The following is a 26,149-nucleotide window of genomic DNA, read 5'->3' as shown; positions in this document are numbered from 1 at the left end:
CTATGTCTCCTTGTAGTATGTTTATCTTAGTTTTTCAAAATATAGTTAGGATTAATCGCTTGGAATGTAACATTAGTATCGCCGTTACATTCGTCTTCGTCTTTGGGTAGGGACCCACACAAACGGTTTACACCTAGCTTCATGTAGGTGAAATTTATCACCTTGGCTAATATTTTCTGTTCTCGGGGCTGGTTCGCCATCGTAGTGGACAGGGGAGCTGGTGGTATTTTATTATATATTTCATCGTGTTATCGCATAGTAGTGGTGTTCATGGTGGTGCTCGCTCGCGGCGTGGGTTTGGCATAGTATCAGCATATAGATCGGTAGCATGAGATTTAGATATATATATGTCATGTTATATGAGGTTGTTGATTTAGTCGCTGGCTTCAGCTGGGCGTATCATGAGTAATATACTGCTGTATCCTCTTTCACGCTTATATTCATATAACTGGTGGTTGCGGTTGCGCTATTGGGCTTGTTTGGTTTTTTTGTATATATCGAAGACGAAACTTAAGATCTTCTCAAGTGTATCTTTGGAATTTGAAGTATTAAAGGAATAATATATAGCTTTTAATTAAGCGTACTAGTAGAACTAAGTATATTTTGACGAAGAAGCCTTTTTTTTTTTTTAACAAGAGAGCGATCGAAAGAAAATTAACGAAGAATCGAAAACGAGAGGGGGCTACAGCGGCTTCATCTTTAAAGGGGACCATTTTTTTGATAAGTCTTTCCGTCATTTATTTGCATGCACGGTCATATGATGCATGATCAATTGAAGGATGAGTTAGACTCGATATGTTTCTTCCTTTGTGATGCACCGGTGTACTATTTTGTTGATGTAATAATGCACACATTGGTTTGGTCGTATTGGAGCCCGAAGAGAATATTTTGTAAGAAAAAGATGATTGATGCAGCTGTTAACATAGAAGGCATGTATGGAATACTTTCTGCCATTCATTTTAATCTTCGTAATCTTCGAGCTGAGCAGGGGATTTTTGAGTATATATATATATATAAGTTGATGATCTATTGAATAACCAAGGTGAAATGAAGGCTGTTTGGATGCCGGATGGTGATTACTAGTTCGCAGATGAGCTTGTATCCTTTATGTTTCTGGTGGTGATGATGGTGGTGATGATGGTGGTGTTTTGATTGATATCGATATATATATATATATATATATCATGATGTTTTAATCGTGAGTTGGTTGGTTTTAAAAGTTGACATATATATATAAGTATGTATAACATGAAGTTTCCACGATACCTTGATTATGTGAAAGAGACTTGTTCTCACAGGATTTAACATTCTGATCGGTTCTGGTATGTTGATATATTGTCTAGATGTATATTTGATCTCATTAGATCATTCGACCGACGGCTCGACTCTCAATGGATCTGATCTTGAGCAGATATCTAATCACATCACGCCTGTATATATTACTGATATCCCACTTCTATGCTCATGCATGTATATATATATCCGAATTTTGCGTCATATCAGTAGGACGAAAGGATATAAACATGTCACCTTTCTTCTGATCACTGATAGGTAGCTGATAATTATGTATGCTCTTCGTATGGTAATCGTAGTTTACTACCTTCTAGGTCGGGGGTATTATGGCATTTGTGTTTTTAGCCAACTGATGCCGTAGAATGAGATCGCCACTTGACATAACCTCATCTATGACGCCTTAATTAACTTAATTTTGGGCATTTTGTGAATATTTTCTGGAAAGGGGGTCGATTTGAAGGAGGAGTGATTTAAATTACCCTCATTTTTATGGAAGGTTTGTAGGACAGTAAATATATTTGAATGAGTGGATTTATAAAGATTGAGGTTGTAGTAACTTATCTAGTATATTTCTTCCAATAGGTAGCTAGTTCCAGAAGATGGAAGAAACTGGGCCTGTTTTCTTTGCGGCTCCACAGTCAGGTGGCTGGAATTCATGGAATCCTGAGCGTACAGGAGTATCTTCTCGATAGTACTCTAGCTAGCTGCCGTGTTATATGAAAGATTATGGATAAAGTACACGCGGTAAGCACTTACTTAGATACTAGCCGAGACCATTAGACCTACAGATTTGTAATTTAAGTTGGTCTGGGATGAAGCTTGAATAAACAAACAGAATTTCGTCTAAATACCTTATTTCATATATAAAATGTCCGAAGGTATTAAATAATTGATGTTGGGACTGTGTCTCAACAGTACTTATGATGTTCTTCTGAACTCAATTTGCTGTTCTTCTCTGTCAAATTCTTACCACACTTTATTGAGTTTCAGTCATAAGGCTATCATTATCACCTCAATAGAAGGGATTGATTGTTGTATATTTTCGCTTTTAGAAAGTCCGTAATTAGGCAGCGCTTCAGTCTTAGTTGATATAGTCAACTGGGTTTGCTGGTATATAGCAAGCTTTGCCGCTGTAGAATTTTAGCTCATTAGAGGTAGCTGATGCCTAATGTTATTTTTTGATGGTGTGACGATTTAACTCTAAGGCCATGGCGTAAGGGAAGCTATAGTTCGATTTGAAGAAATGATTTGTAAATTTGTCTAGTCATAAGAGACTAGTGTGTGTCTTTGGCTTCGATTGACAAATAGCAACATTATTTAACAGGGCTTAGTATTCTATATATACGATTTCGGTTAAGTGAAGGCGGGTTCACGGGTCTGGTTTATGAGACAAAGCGTTAGTTATAGGGAAATAGGATGAGTGAAAGTAAGAAATTAGGAAGAGTTTCAGGGAGAATTCCGCAGGTGTTTAAATACTACCTATCAAAAGCCTTCTCGTAATTCACCACCCTGCTGTTGAACTGAATTAGGAGCTCAGCTCGGCTTAGATTTCAGACGGATGCTTCCAGGTATGGGTACGAGACAAGATTGATTTAGGCTGGATATTCTGTGGATTCGAGGCCAGGATTTAGAAAGCAGCTGAATGTATTTAGGAAAAGTATCATTGGGGGGATCGGCGTACACGAATATTTACCCCCAAAGTGCCAGACCTCTCGCAAATATCCAGCAGATTGCTGTAAAGTCTGCGCAGATCTGAATCCAGAGGCCACGAGATATAAAATCCATTATCAATTATCCCGGGTTCGATTGTAATTGATATACACATAAAGAAGCTTATGCTCCAGAAAAGTGAAGTTTTAAGTTCAAGAACCCTCTATATACATCACCTTCTAAGTAAGGGTTAAAGTCCGAAAGGTCTATTTCCTGAAAACGCAGTCAGGGTGCAAAGTAACTAGACCACGCAATTATCCATATCCAGATATCCACACCATCCAATACATATTGTATACAGACCCTTGAATTTGTTGCATTTTGGGCGTTGCTAGGTTGTTAATTAGAGCGTTATAGCGTTTTTAATAATAAAATGCGAAAAGTGGGTCAGGCACAAGCTATTTCAAAGACTTTTAGGGGATTAGGCATGTGAATAATTCTCGTTTTTAGTAGTAATCCTTGTATGAGGCTCGCTACTTCGTATTATGTCACAGATTTTAAGGATTCTCAGTATCAATTGGTATCTCATCGCCTAAGCAATATGCCTAGTCGACGCTTATACACATTTCAACTTTCGAAGATACCAGACAACATAAGGTAATTGAAGGAGACGAAAGGGAAAACAAGAAAAAGCAATGGTAGGTTTCATTAATTCTAAGTTAATATTCTATACTGAAATGGCGGCTATTTCCTCTACTCTCTAAGGGTACGTATATTATGAGCTAGTTATAAGCAAACACAGGATGATACTGATAGGTTAGTGTCGAGATCTTTTAATAGACCTAACTACTAATGAAAACTTAAAGATCCTTCAGTGAACCGTCGCTGAAAACAAAGTCAACCAAACTGAATTATTTTCAAGATAGCAATTAACATCTCATATACCCGAGTCTTGGGAATTAAACGGGTTACGAGGAATATGACTCCACCCCTGATCCCGAGAACTAACATACTACATATCCAGGCGTGAAACATACGGCGCCCTTGTCGAGGGTCAGCGTGCCTTAGCGATCAACCTTGCGAACGGGAGGGTCCATGGCTCATGAGTCTATTATGACTATCTCTTCCTATTGTAGACCCGCGGGAACAAAACGGTTAGTCTAGTTGTTATCAACTTCAGACCTCGAGCCCAGGTATATTCCTTTCAGCTTAGCGAATCCCATTTTTGGACAGACTTCTACACATTCGGCATGCTGGCTCAGCCTTATCCTAACTAAATGCGACAGTGCGATAGTCATTCGGAAATATGCCATATTTGGTATTTTAAATACGTCTTCTCTCATTCGAGACTAACGTCTACCACAAAGGCTGTCGCACTCGATCGGGATGCAAAATTGCTTTTGCCACCAGCCTTTTACAAGACAAGTCCAAATCTTGTTTTCATTAGTAACAATACTAATTAAGTATCTCCAAATCAAAAAGCTTCGAACTCAAGTTCTCATAAACCTGAGGGTGACGTTTACCATATGCATGGCAAGGTTTAGTGCATGAGGTGGGGGCGTTCAGCCCCACGGTTAGCGGGAATACTTGTTTCTCGGCTCACAGAAAATTAAGCTTTTACCAAGAAACACGCCTAGCCTGAAGGGATATTCCATTTAACACACCCAAACACCGCGAACGGGTCGGGGTCTCTGAATAATTTCCTGAGGCATGGCGGTGTTTTCAAGGCACGATAGGTTTTTTTTTTTTTGGTCAAGATGGAGGAGGTTATCGAGACGACTAATTTCTTATATTGTCATTTGGCTATGCTATGAGGGTGTACGAATCCGAGACCTTAATATTATAATCGGTTCACGTATGGGTGGTCTCGAGGAAAGTCATCGGACTGAGCCTAGGCTTTGTAGTTAGCGTTGCATGGTGGCGTCGGTAAACTTCGTTTCTTCTTAGATATATACCTGCTGCCATTCAGCCGCAGGTTTTAGTCGTCGCACATATAAAGTCTGTTCGGAACCGCGATTCAAAAATGTCAGTCGCAAGCTCTTCGAACAGTAGGAACCGTCTTCTAGCGCATCTGGATATTATCTAACGTCCCCTATACGAATATTTTCTTTTGAAATTTTATTCTTTTTATTTATTTTTTTGTTTTTTGACAGAGGTTCTATATTCATTTGGACTCTGGCATATATTTAAATACTCAAAACATGGGGTCGGAATACGACAAAGTTAATCAAGGTGACTACGAGGCTCACACAGTGGAGCCCGATAGCTCTAACTACAAGAATGAGATCGGGGATGTCGGAAAAATAGCTGGCTTAGCAACAAAATTAGCCGTGAGTACTCTAAAATTCGAATAGCATCGACCTAGACACACCACACTACAGTAGTAAAGAACTAATCGAGCATAACTCTATTATAGAAACGCCAAAAGCGAATAGGAAACATCCAAGTCACCGAGCGTGTAATCAACCTACTAGCCTCCGCCACCATCGGCGCAATCATGGGCTATACTCTCGAAAATTTCATCGTTAACCAACACGAAGTTATAAACGGCACGGGTCCCTTCGGCGCAAATCCAAAGCTTTGGCCAACTTATGTAATGACTGCAGTTGCAGGCATTACATTAATATTCAATGCTTCTGTTCTCTTAGCATATTGCTGTGGTAAAAAGGCTTCTGATAAAATTGCCTCTGGAAGTAGTTATGTTAAACTACTGAGTCCGATTGGGCATTTAATTGTATGGGCAACAACCGCCGGTTCCTTCAAAGGAGCGGCCAGCGGAAACGATATTTGGAGTTTTTCGTGTTCCGATGCGCCATCGGATGTCTCAATTCAACAACAGTTCGAAAATAAAATTAACTACAATACGCTCTGCACTACCAACGTAAGTTTTGCATATCATACACCAAAAATATATACTACGTTGCATATCTAACTTTGATAGACCGCCTCACTCTACACCGCTATCGGCACCGCAGTATTTGCCGTCATTGGGATAATATTGTGGGTTATTGTCACAGTCCATACAAGGAAACAGAAGAAAACGAAAGAAAAGCTCGAGGCTGCAAAGAGATTTGAGGATTTTCGCAATTCGGCACGACCATATGTGTCGCTTCAGGTTCAATATGGCCAAACTCCGCCTGGACCAACGTCGTATACCAACTACGGATATCAAGGACGAATTTGAATGATCGGCAACTAAGCTCTTGTTGTTCTCAGAGTTAACTTTGGAAAGTTGGATATAATTATTGTTTGAGGCATCTTGTTAGCGGTCTATTGTTATATCTCATAATTTCATGTAGAATGGGTCTGAAATGTAGATTTGTAGCGTACTTTATCAAAATAGTCATGGACCAGCTTATAGTAAATTATGGTCATGGTTCTCATTATTACTTTATAGTGTACGATTATTATATTTTTATCAGAAACCTCTGCAATCACGACCATGATAATCGCATTCCGTTTACTTTCAAATTAGACACCTAATGTTGTATTTTTTGCGTTGTCGGACTTTAAACCTCGAAATTTCGTAGGTCAACTTATCGTGCTCGCGACAACATCAACCTTCCGACAATGCGATAGCCGCGCCGGCAATTCCCCTCCAATCCACATAAAAAGCCGACATCTCAGGCCAGGAGCACTCTAAAAATGGCCTGGCCAACACTATCAATGCTCTTTCCGGCATTCGCCAAACCAACTACAACTTCATGCCTCACCTCCTCAACATCCAATATCCTTCGATCCCTCCGACCTCAACAATGCCCCACCACCACCCTCCGAGCCTTCTCAACTACCCCACAATCAGCCACCTGGCTGATGCCCCAAAATGTTGATAATAGAAGATACCGTCGTGGTCAAGTCCACGTCGCCACCGGAGGCTCCGTACGCGGGACGACAGTAGTCTGGGGAGACTACGGACTTCGAATGGTTGACAAACATCGACGGATATCCGCGTTGCAATTGAAGAACGGAGAAGAAACGATTCGTAAAAGATTACGTGGGATGAATTATCGACTTTACGCCCGAGTTAACGCTGGTATTCCTATTTGGAAGAAAGGAAATGAAATGCGTATGGGTGGTGGTAAAGGTAGTTTCGACCATTGGGCGAGTAGAGTGGGGGTTATGAAGGTTATCTTTGAGATTAAGGGAGATATTCACGAAAAGATTGCGAGGGATGCGTTGAGGTTGGCGGCGGCGAAGATGCCTGGTATGTTTCGCTTTTGATGGGTGACTTTACGTGTGTGGGTGTGTGTATGGGGGATCATATGGCTAATAGGATATGTTTTTGTGTAGGAATCTATGAGTTTGCGAAGAAGGGAGATCCTCCCGTGATTGGGTTGAAGAAACTTACGCCGGAATATGCACAGGAGTTAATAGACTCGAAATATAAGCTACCCTTTAAGTTACAAAAGATTCGAGAGATGCAAAAGGCTGGTATTGAGGTTCCTATGAAGGAGGTCATTCTGGCCAAGGATACATCTATGACACCAGGGCGGATATTACCTCTTCCTTCATCATCCTCGTGATGTTTTTATGTATAGTTAAAATACCATGTATATATTAGTAATGCCATATTGTATGGATACAACAAAATAACAACGCTATTGTAGCTAATTCTCCGTAGTTACTGGGCCGAAAATTTTCGCGCCTAAACTGGCTTTAGAGAAGACCTTCGAACTCTTTCGTTCATTGTCATAATAATCTCTAGCTCCCTCTGGTGAGCCTCGAGACCATATTCATTCTCCCACCATTCCTTCCAATCCAATAACACCACCCTCTGCTGATCCCGATTCCACATAACATTACTGCGACTCGGTTCGCCATGGATCATGTTCTGTTTTCTAACTAGAATCATAGCCTCTAAAAAAGCTACCTGGAACTCATCTCTCTCCGCTGGTGACATTTGAATATTTGAAAGTGTTTCGCCATCCACCCTCTCCATGATGATGGCAAACCCGCGACAAGTCCGGTATCCGAATCGCCCGAGTATAACTTCTCCGGCTAGGTATAGTTCAGGTATTATTTTGGTTCTCTGTAGCTTATCCCGGGCTTCGCACTCTTGTTGCCACCTACGCAGAAGATCCTGTCAAAAAAAAACAAACATTGGTTTGGAGGAGTATACTTGTGATGACTTACATAGATAAAGCCGTCCATCCCAACCCATCCCCAAAAAATTTCATCACAGCCGGTCTTCCCGTATATGTAGTATAATAAACCCCACGATCGAGATCTTGACCCTTGGATTCAGGACACCTTTGTATCTTAAAAGTATGCGTAATCCCCCGAGGTTCATCTTTCACAAAAACCTTGTTTGGCTCCATTTGACTGATGTCAAATAAATGCGGAGGAAGCCCACTTTTTTCAATCTCGTGACCTAGTGGTCGAGTCTCTGGTATTGGTAGTTTTGGTTTCGGAGTAGTAGGTAAAGGTGGCGACTCCGTTCGTTCAAGAATCGCCCCTAAAGACTTCTGCCGGTAGACCAATTCGTTTACACCATTTGGTACCGATAAAGCACCAGGTATTCCATTGGATGTGGAAGCATTCCGTGAAGAAGGAGCAGGTGGAGGTCCTATTGATCCTCTTCGAGAAGAAATCACAATACCTAACGAGTTCCTCCGGGAGCGAGATAAAGAATTCCGAAGTTCGGTATTCTTAAGGATATTTTGTACTCTATCGAGTTGTCCAGCTACCTCCTTATCAAGAAGAGTCTGTTCATTTTCATCCGCTCTCAGATTCTCGAGTGTCATGCTTGAAAGAAGACCAGAAACAACCCTTCCCAAGTTAGCCTGAGAATCGTAGAAATACCACTTTCGACTTGTTAAATAGTTTAGATAACCAAAACAATCTCTTAACGTCGGCCGAGTTTGTCTTGCACTGATCGGTACGGAAATAAGATATCGAAAGTCGTCGTCTCGTTTGATAAAAATATATGTTTTGTATGTTGAGAAGAATCCGTAACGAAGTTTGTAATTATGCATATACGTTATAACTTGAGCTAGAAATAAAAAAAAATATAGATACCACATCAGCACCTCTATCAAGGATAGTATATATATAATCAGAACATCATACCTATTGTATTCTTCAACGGCAACAACTTCGAAAGACCTTTCCTAATATTACACTCCCTAATATCAGACCCCCAAGCCGACTTAACCTCGCCTATAAATCTATTCGTAGACCCAGACGCTTTATGCCGCTGAATCGTCGAAAACGCCAAATCAGGGAAACCGTGTTGGGGCCAAATCGAGGATACCGGCGTAAAAAAATCCGAATACCTTAGTATGGCGACTTCTTCAATTTCGAATTCGGGATGCGATAGGTCTCCGAATGTGGGGAAATCTGCTTGTGAAGATACACTTTGGCGACGCTTTGCAACTGATGTGGAATTAAGTCGTTGGTGTCGCTGGATAACTGAGATGTTACTGAGAACTTCGGTTTCGAAGTCTGTCCACTCGTAAAGGTAGCGACAGTGGGGTTCTTTAGGGGGTGCGGGTTTCTTCATTCCTCAGCATTCTAGGTAATGTGGTAATGAAGATTAATGGACCGTTGTGTTTATAATATTAAGGAAAATTGGGGAATATGGGGGTTGTTGGCATGCGGCTGCGCCGGCGTAGAGTATATGTAACCGGCGTATTGGTACACTCCGAAAATCAGGGCCATAAAGTTGCAATACCAAGTTTGACGTCGCCGGTTTGAGATCTAACTCTATCTCGGTCGTATACACGTTTGTCATCTGGGTTGAAGAAGGTTTTCTGGTTCACAAAGCTCAAGAGGTACAGCATACTTTATATTAGGTTTGGAAAGGCGCCATGACATGTGCACGCTATGATAAGTTAAATTTAAAAAAAACATTAAACAATAGAGTTTAGTAAACTGGTGCCTTTGTGTGTATTACAATATAGAACTAACCTTGAAGAACCAGTGCTACGAAGTGAGATAGATTTGAGTTTACTGGATGACTTGAAATTGCAGTTCAAGGAATGGGGGGGACCCAGAATCAATCTCCTCGAGGCCTCGCTCGAAAAGATCGGAATATGTGTTGGAATATCCAAATTCCAACGTGATGGGCTTCAAGCAGTCTCGTAACCAAGGCTTCAAGTCCCGGGGGATGCTAGATACACTAGACATGGATTAGTCTATATTATACCTTCTTGGCATCTCGGAATTCAAAATCCTAATAGATAGCTGCCGAGTGTCTGCAACTAGTCCTAAGCTTTTCCGCGTATACACTCTTTTCATATACTGTTTATATATTTATCTTTTGCAGCACGCAAGCCATAGTTCAAGTATTGGTAATGATAATTTTGGACGCAAGTCTAAACGTCGAGGGGTAAATGATTTAAGTACAACCAAAAGCGCTACACGCTAATTGCACAAGGGGAGCAAAGATACACCGAATGATCATGGGGTCGTGAAGGTGATTTAGTACGTAGACAAAGTACCCAAATAGCAGACTAGATATAATCGACCGTACCGACGACGGTTTCTGCTTTCAGGTCCAATTGTGACCTCACGGTAAGTCAAAATAAAAAAGAAAGAAAAAAAAGGCCAGGCTATTATTAACCTAGAGTCAGACATATAATAACCTTTGGAGTCAACTCCAACCCGAGAGTCGCAATTGCTTCAGCAATCTTATGCTTAGCGTTTCCGGGGACATCTATCGGCATCTCTTCCCATCCCGAGATCATCTAATCGACAGTCAGCCTCAGCAAGATTAAAGGAAGGTATATTAGCATTCGGGCATACCTCAGCTATAGCGAGCTTTCTTCCGACGAGAATACGGATATCATCAATAACAGGCTCGATATCCTCAAGCTTGACAACACCTGACATATCAGTTGAGAAGACAGTATCGTCGTCCAAATTGGTGATAACGCCCTTCTTCGTATTGATATGGTAATTTTTCAAAAGCGTCATACTACGCTCCGAGCCCTCAGCTGTGAGTATCCTTTCGAGAGAAGGAGAGTAGTACGGCTTTACATCCAGGATTTTCCGAAAGTCGTTATCAAAAGAATGCCAGTCATAACATTCTGGGTCGAGAACCTCTGCCGGTTGGTACTCGCACTTATATCGCATCTTTGGGCAGCTATGAATGTAGTAGCCTAAATCAATGTAAGCTCGGAGCCGGGAAATAACGTGGAGAATAAGAAATTTAAGGTACCCATGTAGTAGTAGTCATAACCTGCTTCCTCAGCTAGCGCGATCTCTCTGATAGCACTCAGTTTCCCGAAGCTCCATTGTGAAAAATCCGTATGATACCTGAGATACTCAACTCGTCAGCATTCTTAGTTATGGATGGACGAGGTAATTTGGTCCTACATGAAATAGACGCCGCTAACACAATCCGGGAGTAGATCCAAAACTGCCATTGCAATCAAACGGCCATCGAGATAGTAGCACTGATGGTATGCCCCGATCTTTCGACCTTTCTTGTCGACTGAATAACGTGGCTTGAAAGGATTCGCACACAAGAATCGCTTGAAACCACCTTCGCTTGCTTCATCGTTGTGGATTTTCTTTTGGTAGTGTTCGAATAGCTTGTACCTTTAGATGGTTAGCTATCATCCCAGTTGTTCCGGTTGCCTCTGAGAGAAATACTTTTCCTCTGTGAAGTTATTTTCCTCGAGTACGATTTCGAATTTGTGAGCAGGCTCAAGAGGATTCTGGGCTTTCAAGGTAGCATATTCCGACTCGTGTATCTTCTCCACAACATTGAAACGAGAGGTGCGTTTTCTCCTCTTCTCCCTGGAGATGGAATGTTAGAAAATAGAATTTTCGGATAATCTTGTAAGTATAGAAGAGTCACGTACTCTCGAGAAATTGGATATTTTTGTGCTTGTTCTCGCTTGTAGTCAATCCCGTGAATGAACTTCGACCAGGCATTAGTTGCCTTTCTTTGTTTCGAGTTCTAGGAGGATTAGTTACATCATCTCTTAGGGTTCTTAGCAGAGCCTATTACAACATACTGGCTTGAAAAGGGATGATTTCAGTCTGCACAATATGTACCCGTTAGTATAGTCAACAGCGTACATTGGCGACAATCGAGTTGTAATACTACGAACCGAATTGTGTATTCCTGACAGCAGGAGCCTCTCATATCCGGCTTGTAGATTATATTCCCCGAGCGTCTCCAGCCACGGTCGAGTAAAATCTTGTAGTCATTGGGGGTGATTCCGAGAAAAGTTTCACCAGGTCTATCGACACTAGCCATCATCATGTAGGATTTGTCTTCAGGCACACATCGAATGAACTTTTAGTTTTCGCTTAGTCAGACCACGTCCAAGAAGGTCACTTACTACCAATAGTCACGTCGCAGTAGCCGCAGGAACTGTCATTGCAGCCTGTAAACGCGAGTCAGCTGATCCGCTGGATGCCGAACACAGCATGATTAATAACCATCGCCTACCGTATGGGAATAGGACAGTTGTGATGCCGACTTTCCTGGAACCCAGGAAGTCCGCATTCGCCATTTTGTGTGAATTTTAGGTTGTACACGTTAACGTTGTTGTTGGAGGATGCAATGCGAAGGGATGGATTGTTGTCGGTAAGTAAGCTAGGTACATGTAGGTACTTAGGTGACTAAGTAAGTACGTGAAGGCGATCAGATTAGAAAAGTAATATACGTTTCTACGAGGCTGCCTTGGTTGAATAGAAGTAAAAGTCCTAGCCTGACTTTATACCTCTAAGTCGAAGCACGAAGGATCTCTCTGTAGCTTATCTGAACTGGGACTACGAGCTGCTGGCTATGCAAATGTTGGGAGCTGGGCAGCTGCCGGCTGTACGGTTACAGTACATGTGCTGGTCCAATCAAGCTGCGCCCGCCACCCGCATAAGGTAAAACCCACAACACACTTTTTGGGAAGCCTTCTAAGGCACCTCCATCTAGCTAGCCTAAGCTTAAGCTGTCGCATATCATGCCGGCCTCCATTATGAGTATTCCTTCGATATCGAAAAAACAAATAAATAAGATAATGTCAATAAAAATAGGTAAATAAAGAGGTGTCACGTGAAACTAATTGTAATCTAACATGTTTGAGAGTGTCGTTCGCGATGGTTCTTCACAAATGAGGCTTCCTTTGTGAACTTAGCTTAGGTGTAGTGATCAAGTCCGTAACTAAGTTGGTAGGCTAAGTAGGCCTGTATAGGCTAGTTAGCAGCCAGGTTAGTACTCCGTACCTAGTTGGGCGGTTGCCTCTACTTAATAAATAAGCTAGCTGTTACCAATGCAGGTTTGCGGACTTGATTGCCGGCCTACAGAGCGCTGACCTGCCTATAGGTCTGTCTATTATATACTTAGTATATTGGCCTGACTACCAGCCAGCCTGCGGGCTGCTGGCCTAGTTGCTAGTCTAGTTAACTAATTTGGTTATTGTGTTGTGTTGTTAATGTTGTAAAACACATTGCTAAATTGAGCAAGACGACGATTATCAAATTTGAATATATCAAAAAAAAAAAAAAAAAAAAAAAAAAAAGAAGAACTGGGAACTTTGATAAGCAACTTGCTTAAGTAGGTGCTGAGTTGAGATGCTATCAGGTAGTAGGCTAATGCCTAGATGGGCCGTTAGGTCGGCCTTAGGTTATAGCTAAACCGGCTTTAGATTATATTGTTGAATTTATCTTTAACAAACTGGCAAAACGACTGTTTTGGCCTAAATTCAAAAAGCCTCGTGGCCGCGTGGGAAAAGGAAGTTAAGTTACTAAGTTAAACTGTCTTTTATGGTAGCTTAACCCTTGAACAAGCGCAAACTCACAATCGATGCAATCAAAAATCCAAATCTCGACAAGCAACTGACACTTCAGTGTAACACCCAATTCGGTGCGTAACTACTTCCGTTACTAGACTGATATGGTGTAGTACCAATCTCTTGGCGAAGATCGTCCTATATTTCTCTTTCAGGTTCGCATTTGCGCTCTTCTCGGTCTGGAACTCGTTTCTAACTTCTGCATGTAAGCTGTCATCCTGCCATTGGTTTTTTGTTAACCAACGTCATCGGCGTCCTGCCTGTTTTTTCCACGGGTGTAGTGAAATTTAGTACGGTTGCTTCGCTCTATATTAGATTCGGAGTACGTACGATACGTATGATCGATGACCCTCGCGAGCTTTTGACTATATTAGTCTCAAGACTAGGGAGTGATCTCAGCTCGAACATCACATCTTTCCTTCTTTAACATCTAATGATCTTCAACTTCAAGTTTATACCTCCCATATGTTATACCGTCTGTATCCCTTCTTGAAATTCATCAATAATCACTGCCATCCTATGATTGCAGCTTCAAATTATCACTCAACCGGCTATCACCAACGAAGAAAGAGCTTGCAGCCGTCATCGTTTCTTCTTTTTCTCTCCATATCTCTATTGATATCTCTTTTCCCTCAGAAAGAAACAAAAAAAAAACATACATCATGCCCGCGGATCGACAAGCCGGAAGAACCGTATTCTTCTTTCTATCAAGCAGCCCCGATGATTGTATCGGGGGGTGTATGCATCATAACTTTACGCAGCAAGACCTCTATATATTTATAGATATTCTTGTATTTCTCCAAGCCTTAGATACCAGGGTTGAATCCTTACCTGATGAAAGAGCCTTTGAAATTCGCACGCGGGGCAACAATACGGCGTTGGAAAACAATGCTAATATCCCAATGTCACCGGGGGACTACATAATTGCACCGAAGTTCAGCTCGAGTGAGTTTACGCTTTTATCCCGATTTATAATATTATAAAATCCTCTGTTTACTCTCAGGAACCCCCAGCACCGCGTGAAACCCTTTGTTAACCATCTACTACTAGTTACACTTTGCGTTAGCGATGAGCTATACCTAGATCGGGTTTTATCCCATAGTGTGACCCCGAGGGACAGCGCTTTTCGCGATAAGATCCGCCATCGCGACCGCGGATGCGTCCTTAGCGGAGTAATAAACAAGGCAGCAGACCGGGGTAACTGGAAGGCATTTGAAGCTGCCCATATATGGCCGCTAAGCAAGGGAACCGAGTGGGTTCGTCAAAACGCCGGCCGTTGGATTACAGATTCAGACGGTCTCTCAAACGAGGACAAAATGAACAGCCCTCAAAACGGTATTCTATTGTCGAGCAATTCTCACGTACTTTTTGATTCGCATACTCTTGCAGTAAACCCTGAGGTTGGAATCTCTTCCTGTTTCTTGTTCTCGTGGTGCTTTAGCCAACTATAAATCAAAATTCTGACTTGTGAATTTTATATACAGGCTAACTATAGGGTTTACGCTTTCGACGACGATAACTTTGGTTATAGCGGGAAATATATGAGCATCCCAGCACGACAGAATGGTGAAGTTGGTGCAAGAGACACCCTCTTGCAGTGGCACTTCCGCCAAAGCGTCCTCGCAAATATGCGGGGAGCCGGTGAGCCGATATGGGACTATGGCCCGAATGAAGAAGGTGATGTCGTAGGAAGATTGTTGTCCTCGGATCATACGATGACTCGTCTTGGGGAAGAAGTGGGGGCTCGTCTAGCGCTTACTTCGTATCTCCCATCATCATCATTACGAGATGGTCGATAGGAAGCCTACAACCATATATATATCTGAGCATGCATGCAGGCTATATTTTCTCTTGGGCTTGTTGTTTTGATCACCGGTCCCTCTAGAACGTTTTTTCTTGGTTAAGAAGGCGTTTTTTGCATGGGAAGAAAAGGTCGGCTTGCCTTTATTTAATGTAGTTGTAACTTCTTTTCTTTCCGTTTGAAGGGTGGCTGGGTCATTTCCATCGTTTTCACTTAGCGATATCCTGAATTCCTAATGAAGAAACTTCAGTCATTTTTATATGTTTGTTCTGAATACAGGCAAATGTGATTTTAGACATAAGGTGTTCCTTGTTAATCAATACTCTTCACTTTCAAGTGTTATAACTCAATATTAAGGTTAACCTCGCGGCTAAAGCTCTCTCGAGAAAGGAGGATAAGAGAAAAATACACTTATCAGCTAGCTAAGTTACCTATCATATTGAAGGCCTCACTGCTAGAAAATCATCCTTTCCCAGAATTCCGGGAAAGAAAGGATGGACCCATAAACTTCAGTCAAAAGCTCGGTACATAAAAATCGATGCATCGACCAAAAATCCCAATCCACAATCGATCCATCATATATAAAAGGATCTCTGACCACTTCCGTCGGCCATTCACCCCTTTCCAGTTGATACCGGTTTCCATCTCCATTTGTTAAAAGCTCCTATCCATAGAAGTTCTGAACAACTTCCCTTGCTTTCATGACCCCCGTCCACGAGGCATAGGATTCTCGTATAATCCAGGCCACTTGATCCTTTCTACTCGCATGTCCAAAGATCATTATTTTAGCATTAAGTCTTCAGCCTAGGCTCAAATATCAAACCCACTACCTCGCGAGGAACGGGGAACGGAAAAAAAAGAGTTTTACCTTTCATCAACAACTGCTCTTGAAATTGCTGCTCAGATTGCTTTGTTCTCGAAGACTTCACCCCTGTATCTAACTGTCCTATTCGAGACGGCTGATTAAGTCGGACCGGAGGTATATTTTCTATATATAGAAGACGAAGTCATAGATATATTAGCATCACTCAATCATATAGCCTCCTATATATCTCCCCACGATGATTCTACTAATCGACACCAAATAGGATTAACAGATAATAGAAATATATACCCCAACATACCTTGATCCAGAATACCGTCAAGTTCATTTCCAGACTTGTCTACGACTTTTTTACCATCGTCTTCCATATCGTTAACTTCGATCAAGGGAGTTTGTTACAACTAGGAGATTGAGTAATTGAAGATGGTGAACTAGGACAGGAATTATAGCGAAATATACCAACTCTAACAGCGTCTAGAGGTCATTTCCGTATCTAGGTATATATGTATCCAATATTTACTATCGATATCGACAGAAAGAGTCTGTTGCATCTTCTTAAATATAATATTCCTAACAGTTCGATTGAAAGGACCTCAGCCATGGTCATTTGAAACGAGACGTCAAAATATAAAAACCCGAGACACAATCATAGAAGAAACGTCTCACAGCGAGATAAAGACGAATCCCCCAGGTCAGGGTACGAGACAACGGTATACGTACATACTAGGTCTATAGTATGACCCACCGTGCGGCTCAAGCAAACATTGGCGTCCGCATTGTGTGATGGTACAAAAACTACTAGACGAAATGCAAAACCACAAAGTCTAGAGTTTGCATTCCATACTCATGTTTACCGATTCAGAGAACCGCTACGTGTACGACGTCGACGCAAATGAGGAATCTTAACTTCAATAGTTTGCTTCAAAAAAATCCTAAAAATGGTCCAACGATGCATATATTCTTTTTTAAAGCGAAGAAAGGAGGAGAGAACAAAAAGGTCTTTTTGATTCGTCAAAGAAAAAGAAGAAGCGAGCTTGTTTACAAAACAGCAATGGAGGTAGCGACAAAAAAAAAGTGCGTTCAAAGCACTTCAAACTGAGTTAACAACATGTAATATTACCGCTCTTACCCAATAATAAGGCCCGTTTAAACCGATCGTGCAAACTGGCTCAGTTGAATCAATTTCTTGTGTACAACTCCAAAGCTCCCAAGCTCTGGTTGAACCGCTGCGTAACTATTCGAAGCTTCATCGAAGTTTCCATTCCTGACGTGCACGAAAGCATCAGTCAGTTGGCGAGTGACATTCTGGGAAAGTAAGTCATCGTTGTTGAGATGGTCAAAGAAGGTGTCTAGGCGCTTGCCCAACTGCTGAACTTGAGCTTTGAAATCGGCCTATTGTCACATCGTTAGCTTCGAGCGTCTTACAAGGATTGGGCCAAATAGTGGTTAGCTTACCGGTGCATTAGCTGTGACTAGTTCCATCTCTTCAGAGAGGATTTCGAAGAGTAATCGGGCATGCTCCGGAATGTGGCTACGATCTCCCTTGGCTATATTCATGTTAGATATTCTGCTTAAAATGAATATAATTAAAATTTACATACGATGCTTTGGCTTGGGAGTAGCAGCTTTTGGTGGTGGTGGAGGTGCTCCGCTCTGAGGTGGGGTTCCCCTTAACCCAGAAGCACTAGTTCCTCTTGGAGGGCCCATTGGTGGCGGTGGTCCTGCCATTGGTGGTCCCGCCATTGGTGGCCCTTGCGGTTGAGGAGGCTCGCTATACATCTGCTGATGCTGTAGTGGTGGTTGGCCGTATAGTGAATGCGCTGGTGGTGGCGCTGCGTACGGATTCGCAGCTGGTGGCGGGATCATTCCACGACCAGGGCCTGCTGGTGGCAACGTAGATGATACATTTTGGACTGGTGCAGAAGGTGTATACCGGCTGCTTGGGGGACCAGCCGCTGGTGGTGGCGGGGCGTATGCAGCATGTGTCCGAGGCGGAGTAGGGCCGGTTCCAGGTGGACCTTGCGGGGGTGATTGTGGAACATAGGGACTGTGAGGTTGAGATCCTGGGGTTTGCGGCCTGTAATGGGAGCCAGCTTGTGGGGGCCCAGGCGTAACACCGGCCTGTCCTAGCCTAGGAGGTGGTGGCAAAGTTCCACCAGGTGTCCCGGAGCGCGGCGGGCCCGAAGGGGGGAAAGCAGTAGGAGATCCCAATGGATTCGGCTGGCCCATGGGGAAAGGTGTAGTTATAGGAGCAGAAGCTGGCACCGAGGGTGTCTTCCGTCGTGTAGTATCAATTACCATCGGTGTATCGTTCCAATCAGTTAGATCAGTACGTTTTGCAGCGGGGAGTATCGCAGGGCTATTATTCCTGGGAGGGCCGAAAGCCGTATTGGGTGGGCCGGAGGCCAGGGTATTATAAGCCGGGCGAGGCCCTCCAACACCGCCAACACCGCCAACATTTGGCTGATATGCCGGAATAGCAGATGGGTATCCTGGAGTAGTAGAGGAGTATCCTGGGGTATTTACTGACGAATTCGCCGGCGTGTACCTAGAAGCTGATTGAGTTTGAGGCTGACCATATCCTAAGGTTTGCTGGGGTTGCGGGACCACCGAAGGTGCTGGAGGCTGGATGGGTGTAAACATCGTTGGCGCGGTTTGAGGTTGTTGAACAGATGCTGGGGCATATGGTGATTTAGTCGCTGTTCTGAGGCCGGCGCCCATTGGGACAGTGCGAGCGGTAGCTGCAGGCTTCTTGTTTACGACTTGGCCAGATGCGATCCTAACGCGGTTTCGTGCTATCTCTGCCGGTTGATACTTCAACGGAATCAAACCAAGATACCTAGCGGCAAACTCGAGCTGCCCTTGGGCAGCTAAAACATCTGCATACTCGCAGTAGATATCATAGAGTGGAGCGAGCTTCCAATCGGCCTCAACATTCATCTCTGGATCCACGAACTTCGTCGCCTCTCTAAAGACAGTAACCTTCTCTATCAGTTTCTGCATAGATTGGACGTGAATACTGAAGGAAGTGGACCCTTCGGATGGATTCTTGAGAATTTCTGCCTCGCTTTCCTTATACTCTTCGATCCAGATACCAATAACTTTGTCCAGTCGAGAGCTCGAAAGGTAACAAGTCGCAGCATCCTGTCGCTTCTGTAGTTCGCTCGTTGCCTTCAATTCCACTTCCAACCTTTCGCCGAGAGCTTCACAAAGTTCTGCGAACTCCTTATCGTTAGCGTACGTACAAATCGCGCAGAGGACCTCTTTCCAGTCGGCAAGGTCAGCGTTATGAACGACATCCCATAGGTTCTTTTCTACCACTGAGGAAAGGAGGCGTATGTAGTTTGGTGCATCTGTTTGCTTGCTGAAGTAGGCCTTCTGAACCTTTTTAAGAGCTGTTTCGCCACCTGCTACAGCAAGCATGAAGGCGTCCGAAAGCCTATCCTCCTTAATACAAATATCAACCGCACGTTCAAAATCACCAAGAATAAGAGCATTGGTAATTTTTTTGTCGGCTTCCGATTCGGTGCCAGAGAAGATGTTGAAAGGATTGTTGGTTCGAGCGCCCTTTGTAGACGAGAGTTCGTTCAGGAAAGCGTCATCCTCCCCGCTGCCACCGAAAAGTGCAGAAAGGCGCCTTTCCTTAGACTCACCATTAACTTGAACATCCTCAGATTTTTCGACGGACCCTTCCTCAGTCTCTAGAGCATCTTTAGTAAAGCCCAAGAACTCAATCAGTTTCTTCTTTGGAGACGGGTCGAACAAAGTTTTTAGGATAGTCCATTCCGCCTTCTCAGGCTCCGATGTGAGTTCCGATATTCTCTTGTCGCACAACGTGGCAAAGTTCCCTCCTTTCAAATCATTTTCGAATGCATCGGTAGCAGCTCGTACATCTGACTCGACCGCCAATGTTGTGATTTTCAATGTGGACTTTTGTTGTCCGACAGGAGTGGTGAAGCTGACCAATTTGCCTCCAAATCCGAAGGATGCACCGACTGGTCGTTTGTACCATCTAGGTGCTTGCTTGAGAGAAAAGGAGGGGCCTTGAGGATCGAAGCTTGCCTGGTCGAAGAAATCCGCGCCATCAAGGGTGCCTGAAGCTGTGTCTCCTTTGACAACAACCCCTTTGCTCTGGAGCGACTGTATGCTGATCTTACCGTCAAAGGAGGCAGATGCCACCAAATTGGGGTTTTTAGGGTTGAATCGAGTCTGGAACATCCAATTGGTGCTAATTGGGAATTCGCCCAACATTTCGCCCGAGTTCGGGTTCCAGCATATCGTTCGGTTATCCTTTCCAGAGGATAGAAGAATATCGGGATCGTGCTTGCACCAGTCAAGCGACAGAACGCCTTGGTCATGGCCGGTGAGTATCTGTTAAAAGTTAGCTAGTTTCTAACTACTAAACGATATTATTATATCACTAGCCTTTTCGGGAGCATTGGCGTTGCGGAGATCCCAAACCATTATAACAGGATTGGAGTCGTCTGGAAGAGCAGTCAGAAGTTTTGTCGCCTAGATCATATTAGCATATAGTTTCATCCCACCTACCCTGACATTAGTACTCACATTTTCTGGATGCCATGCGACTGCGCTGACTTCCTTTCGTCCCAAATGACTTAAGGTAAGAGATTCTTTCTTCTGCTTAACATCCCAAACCGTAACGAGGCCATTCTTTCCTCCAGATAACAAGATATGCGGGATCTTTTTGTTCCAGTCTACCGAGGAGAAATCGTCTGCCCTCGCCCGGGTCCCGAGGAGAAAGGGGTTTGCGGTATTGTTCAGATCCCAAACATATATCTAAGTTCACAAGTTAGAAGAGTCCTGGAAACGAAATATGGCAAAAGTGACATACCTCGCCTTGTCCGCCTGCTGTTAACAGCAATTCGTCCTTGAAAGGGTTGAATTGCAAAGCTTTGATGGCCCCTGTGTGCTTCGATAACGACTCAACAGTCCCACTTCGGATACACATCAGCTACAAAAATCTCTCATCATCGATTGATATACATTATATCGCACCTTTCTCCTTTGAATAGCGATTCTGCGTTCCAGAGGTCAAGAGATCCATTTTCCAAACCACCCGCAATAATTCCCCTCTTGCCCCAAGCTATACCGTAGAACCTATGAATGTGAGAAATTTTATTAGATATCTTTTGTAGTTGTATCCTTTAACGGGTAAATTGTACCTTGCATCAGTGCTTAAAGTCGCTTTCGGCGTGAGCTCTGAAGCTTCACTGACGCCACTATCCAAATCGAGGTCCCAAAGCTCTAAGTGGGTAGCATTGGAGAAATCCGCATCAACAGCTCCAGCAACTGTACCAGTAGCGAGTAACGGACGCGATGAATCTTCCGACCAGGCGAATGTCGCCGTTCGAGGAATCCGCAGGTTCACCATGTGGAATATATCTTATCGGATACCCAACACGTTCAACAGCTAAGCTCGGATGCCGAAAAACGTTCGTAAGTTAGAGAAGTTAGGGTGAAGTAGTAGTGCACGTGAATCTGCAGGTGAGTGTCGAAAAGGGGTATAGAAGTACAGAGTAATCGGATATGATTAGTAGGTAATGTGGATGGTCGAAGTTGTGGCCGACTTCACCGTGGGATGCTAAGCTTGGTGACCATTGACCATGCTGGAAGTTGAGACTTGTCCTCCCACTGCTAAGCGCCACCATATCCCTTACCAGCCACACACTCTCTAGTGGCGGAGCTATGAAATACCACACACAACACCGCTTTTTCAAAACAGCCCCCGATTTATGACACAGGCGCAGGCATATACGCTCTCCAGATTAGAAACTAAAAGTCTCAGCTATATACACTCTCTTGGTTATTCAGATTCTAGTAGATAATATATAGCAAATTACTTGCATCTGCAAATAGACTCTCTCGATCTATCTACAAAGGTCCATGGATTAAGCTCATAAGTTTTCGAACAACATTCAGATTCTTGGGAAATGTACATGGGCAATATATATGCTTATATACCGGTATACCTACTAGGAGTTATGTATGGTATAGAGAAGTTACATTTATTTTTTGATACAAACGAATAAGAAGTTTCAAGTTGAGAGCTCAACCTTTGAAAAGTTTTGCCCGTGGAATCCGCCAATCTAGTTGCATAACTGAATATGTGGCCAGACTGTGATAGCATTCGTACCTAGTATACCAGAACCCAAACCCCGTTAGTGCTTGCAATTGCCATTCCCTATTAACCGCACCACACCAATTATTAGCTGCCGACATAGTGCCCTTCTTCGAGTATACGCGCCCAGTCACTAACCGACGCGTCATAGTTTGGTTGGCAAACAAGATCTGTTTCATTGTCCAATACAAGATCCTCAAAAAATTCATAATCTTCCAATCGATCGCTCGGCTGATACGGATAGTAAGACTTTGGGGAGAGCCTAGAAAACAGACAATAGCCAGAACTAGTATCCGTTCCCAAAGCTTGGCCCTCGGAGACCGGAAATTCATCTTCAAGGTTTCCTGCTAAAATCTCAACATAATCATCTTCGCTGTCAGGATAGCAAGACGGGCAAGAGCAATGGCCATCAACTATATTGTAGCGCATTTCAAGCCGCGGGTCAGTGGATTTACTTCCATATTCTAGAGAAAAAAATCATTCAAAAAGAAGGGATATATTCTCGGAAGATATCTTTCTTAACATACCCATTGTGGCGAGAAGTCGTTCGACTTTATCAAAGCAAATGCTCCCTCTTGCAACATCAAGAGGGTCATACCCAAGCTCCAGCAATACTGCGACCCACACGGGCCAGAGGCACCTCCCTGAAGGACATTTCATGGAAAATGCTAAATCTGATACCGATATTCCGACATTTGTTTCGCCTCGAACGTCAAGTTTGATTTCTCCTATTAAAAATAGGAGAAGTTCCTTCAACAGAGGACGGGCCACAGCGACAGCAACGCAGTCCGAAAGCCTGGTTGCCTGCATCACTAAATGCAGGCAATTCTCTCCTTCTGGCGTTCTAGAAAAGGCGTCCGCACCACTTAAAATCAACATTCGCACAACTTCTTTGATCTTATACGAGCATAACCTATCGGGGTCTATCCAGAGGTCGGTGGCATAATCCCAAAGAATAGTGTGCAACAGAGGAACTCGGCGGGTTTTACAACCAACCGTCCACGACACAGCATCATTGACATCGTAAAACTCAATGATCCAGTCAAGGAAGCGCTTCCACTCCGGCTATCATGAAACAGGAGGAATATTAGCTATCTATGGCTACACCTGTGCAGGTTGGTTTGACTAGTAAATGGAATCTTTATCTGCCAACTTACTGTATTGAGCTCTCTCGCATATTTTATAATGTTTCCAGGGTTCAACATGGGGTTTGCGCCATTTTCAAAGAGAATTTCTACTCCTCGTTTATTCTTCCATAACCTTGTTGTGGTCACTATATCTGAGTTGCCTATTTATACGGAACATTTATGATTAGCTATGATCTCGCCTGATGTACTCTCGTTTCGAGCCCGAATGACAGGGAACCATACCGTTGTCGACGTGATTAACATCAATCCCCACACCTATGAAAAAATGGGCAATTGAAAGACGATTATTCGTAATTAACTCCTTATCTGAATCTGAACATCCCTCGGGATGAGCACTATCGCCTGGAATAAGAGAGAACTACCAATACCATGAAAACCAACTTAGTACCATTTTCTAATGCCTCAGGACCAGAACCATTTCCAAGTGGTGACTTACTGTCAATAAGTTTTGTCCATACATATCACAGTCGTGTATGCTAGCCTGCCCCATGGATATCAAATATTTGACTCTGTCAAGGTCACCAAAGAAGATTGCTTGCAGAATCGGAGAGTCCATTGGTACCGTTGCACGGAAGCATAGTCCAGCGTATATCGGTGACTTGAGAGTTTGAGATTGAGATAGGTATAGATCAATGGTCGAGCTAATACCGGTCGATTTTGGGAGGTAGGTAATTTTCATAACCCGGCTTGAGAATTCATCGGGTTGAGCTACCGCCTTTGTCCTCGGAATTTCATATTTCAGACCTTCCGTCACACGGAGGGAAAAGTCTTGATGCTCCCATTGACAAACTTTGGTGACAGAATAGCTCGACTTCGAGGATTGGAAGGTCCTAAAAGCTTGGGCTGCCCCCGACGTCAAACCGTTAGCCTCTACCCACTAGGCATTGGATTTAGGAACAAAACACTCACTATCATATCCGATAGAAAGATTATCAGAATTGGCCAACAATCCTACAATCTTCCTACTCCTCTGCTTCGGGTCGTCTGTATCTACAGCCCCTCCCGAAATCTCAGAAAAATCTCCACTCTTTGCGAAATCCAGCACTTTTCGAATATCTTCTAAGACTTGTTCAGTCTGTTCTCGTTGGACATCGAGTTCTCGCCGAGTAGCGGCGGCTGCACCAAGTCGGAATATTCTACCAGTAGCCTTCTCAAATTCGTCCCTCTCCCGTTCTTCAGACGCTTTGTAGACCTGGTTGTTCGCAAACAATTTGACTAACGAGTCGATAGAATTCAGTGTTCCGTTAACTTGTGTGAAGTTAACACCCACAGAGTTACTCAAACCCTGCACAGCTATCGAGTTCGTCTCTATTTGTTGAGTGATATTCGTCTCGACCTTGTCGATGCGGACCAAAGTTTCAACCTGAGTATCTTCGATATTCAAAATAGTATCTGAAACATGTGCAAGATTGGATTCGATTCTTCCAACCGCTACCTTTTGTTCCTTCCGATCATCTCTAAACCACAAGATCAGTACACCACCCAAACTTATCCAACGATGCGGATTTGTCCTACAGTTGTATCCTATTCAACTGAAAAAGTATGAACCCATAATGACTCTCTAAACTCTCCAACCACCTCTTCGAATTATCTCCTAAAAATATCAACTTAAATTTCTTCCACGTTCGAATCGTCTTCGACTTTTTCCCCGCGGTCGACCCGGTCCACTCCAAAATGTTATCATGAATCTTAATCAAATCATTCTCGCATTTTTTCGCAACCGTGTATAATCTTGAATAGCGCAATTTATCCTCATCAGTCTTTAGAATCTCGTTAACATCTGTTAACACACCAGCGAGCCTCTGAATTGCATCCAGAAATCTCCTGTGATCGTCTTCGACATCTTGATATTTTGATACCGATTCTGCAATGAACTTTGCTGCTTGAAGACCAAATACCAAAACTCCAATAACGTTTGCGCCGATGCTAAGTCCTTCAAGTCCTGACATGATGACGATAATAACCCAAATACCTTTCCAAAACAGAGTAACTCCGACTTAAGTCTCCCAAAAAAAAATCAAGAAGCAGAGAGTATTGCGGAAATGAAAGATGCTCGCAAAATGTCGATGTAAACGAAAACGAAAATGAGATTTCCAAAAATGCCCAATGCCAAATGCCCAAGGTCCGGATAACAAAACACTCAATATAACAATAGAGAAAGAAAAGAGTCGCTTCCCAAGGCCCGATAGAGACAGAATAGACGGCGCTAGAAACCGATAAAGACAGAATAAGACGATATCCGCACCGAAAGCCTGAAGAAAACTGCAGAACAAATAACTAGATATTTCTAGCGTCCCTTCCTCCCTTCAAATAATCATCGGGTTCAGGCATCTTTTCCTCCCAAGGCAAATAATACTACCCCTCACCTTGGTCACTCTTGTTACTCAGCCGCGCGTTCTTAGAATGTCACAGCCTCTTTCACAGAGCCTTGCATAAATCGTGTGAGTGTCGACCACAAACCTGAGAAGGATCAGGCTTTCTGTCTCGATCGCGGTCGTACAGCGGCACAGATCCGCGATATTTATTGGCTCGGTTAACATCCCGGCTTCCTAG

At 43.2% G+C, this 26,149-nt stretch overlaps 8 protein-coding genes across 8 annotated transcripts; 3 read left to right on the top strand and 5 right to left on the bottom strand.

The window, feature by feature from the left end:
* Positions 1 to 5,144: 5,144 nt before the first annotated feature.
* Positions 5,145 to 6,127, top strand: AOL_s00081g212 (uncharacterized protein; the record flags this gene model as incomplete). The annotated part of the gene is made up of 3 exons (XM_011125029.1): positions 5,145 to 5,273; positions 5,360 to 5,824; positions 5,885 to 6,127. 3 exons carry the CDS (start codon positions 5,145 to 5,147, stop codon positions 6,125 to 6,127), a joined length of 837 nt encoding a protein of 278 aa, XP_011123331.1.
* Positions 6,128 to 6,588: 461 nt separating this feature from the next.
* On the top strand, positions 6,589 to 7,466 carry AOL_s00081g211 (uncharacterized protein; the record flags this gene model as incomplete). The annotated part of the gene is made up of 2 exons (XM_011125028.1): positions 6,589 to 7,147; positions 7,234 to 7,466. 2 exons carry the CDS (start codon positions 6,589 to 6,591, stop codon positions 7,464 to 7,466), a joined length of 792 nt encoding a protein of 263 aa, XP_011123330.1.
* A 122-nt stretch (positions 7,467 to 7,588) lies between these two features.
* Positions 7,589 to 8,687, bottom strand: AOL_s00081g210 (uncharacterized protein; the record flags this gene model as incomplete). The annotated part of the gene is made up of 2 exons (XM_011125027.1): positions 7,589 to 8,009; positions 8,077 to 8,687. 2 exons carry the CDS (start codon positions 8,685 to 8,687, stop codon positions 7,589 to 7,591), a joined length of 1,032 nt encoding a protein of 343 aa, XP_011123329.1.
* A 311-nt stretch (positions 8,688 to 8,998) lies between these two features.
* AOL_s00081g209 (uncharacterized protein) lies at positions 8,999 to 9,445 on the bottom strand (the record flags this gene model as incomplete). The annotated part of the gene is made up of 1 exon (XM_011125026.1): positions 8,999 to 9,445. One exon carries the CDS (start codon positions 9,443 to 9,445, stop codon positions 8,999 to 9,001), a length of 447 nt encoding a protein of 148 aa, XP_011123328.1.
* Positions 9,446 to 10,502: 1,057 nt separating this feature from the next.
* AOL_s00081g208 (uncharacterized protein) lies at positions 10,503 to 12,413 on the bottom strand (the record flags this gene model as incomplete). Its single annotated transcript, XM_011125025.1, has 10 exons — positions 10,503 to 10,631; positions 10,690 to 11,045; positions 11,105 to 11,202; positions 11,263 to 11,487; positions 11,542 to 11,688; positions 11,754 to 11,851; positions 11,910 to 11,934; positions 12,006 to 12,171; positions 12,240 to 12,284; positions 12,350 to 12,413. The coding sequence occupies 10 exons, from the start codon at positions 12,411 to 12,413 to the stop codon at positions 10,503 to 10,505; spliced, it is 1,353 nt and encodes a 450-aa protein (XP_011123327.1).
* A 2,174-nt stretch (positions 12,414 to 14,587) lies between these two features.
* On the top strand, positions 14,588 to 15,484 carry AOL_s00081g207 (uncharacterized protein; the record flags this gene model as incomplete). The annotated part of the gene is made up of 3 exons (XM_011125024.1): positions 14,588 to 14,630; positions 14,736 to 15,085; positions 15,170 to 15,484. The coding sequence occupies 3 exons, from the start codon at positions 14,588 to 14,590 to the stop codon at positions 15,482 to 15,484; spliced, it is 708 nt and encodes a 235-aa protein (XP_011123326.1).
* A 1,971-nt stretch (positions 15,485 to 17,455) lies between these two features.
* Positions 17,456 to 21,701, bottom strand: AOL_s00081g206 (uncharacterized protein; the record flags this gene model as incomplete). Its single annotated transcript, XM_011125023.1, has 8 exons — positions 17,456 to 17,701; positions 17,765 to 17,856; positions 17,911 to 20,680; positions 20,771 to 20,821; positions 20,876 to 21,106; positions 21,162 to 21,264; positions 21,326 to 21,427; positions 21,493 to 21,701. The coding sequence occupies 8 exons, from the start codon at positions 21,699 to 21,701 to the stop codon at positions 17,456 to 17,458; spliced, it is 3,804 nt and encodes a 1,267-aa protein (XP_011123325.1).
* An 834-nt stretch (positions 21,702 to 22,535) lies between these two features.
* AOL_s00081g205 (uncharacterized protein) lies at positions 22,536 to 25,545 on the bottom strand (the record flags this gene model as incomplete). Its single annotated transcript, XM_011125022.1, has 7 exons — positions 22,536 to 22,912; positions 22,976 to 23,513; positions 23,606 to 23,736; positions 23,819 to 23,954; positions 24,033 to 24,439; positions 24,506 to 25,053; positions 25,112 to 25,545. The coding sequence occupies 7 exons, from the start codon at positions 25,543 to 25,545 to the stop codon at positions 22,536 to 22,538; spliced, it is 2,571 nt and encodes an 856-aa protein (XP_011123324.1).
* Between the last annotated feature and the right edge of the window lie 604 nt (positions 25,546 to 26,149).

The sequence above is a fragment of the Orbilia oligospora genome, assembly GCF_000225545.1.
Source record: "Orbilia oligospora ATCC 24927 unplaced genomic scaffold scaffold00081, whole genome shotgun sequence".
Classification (NCBI taxonomy): domain Eukaryota; kingdom Fungi; phylum Ascomycota; class Orbiliomycetes; order Orbiliales; family Orbiliaceae; genus Orbilia; species Orbilia oligospora.
Note: the sequence above shows the minus strand (reverse complement) of the source record. Positions and strands in the feature narration are given on the sequence as shown.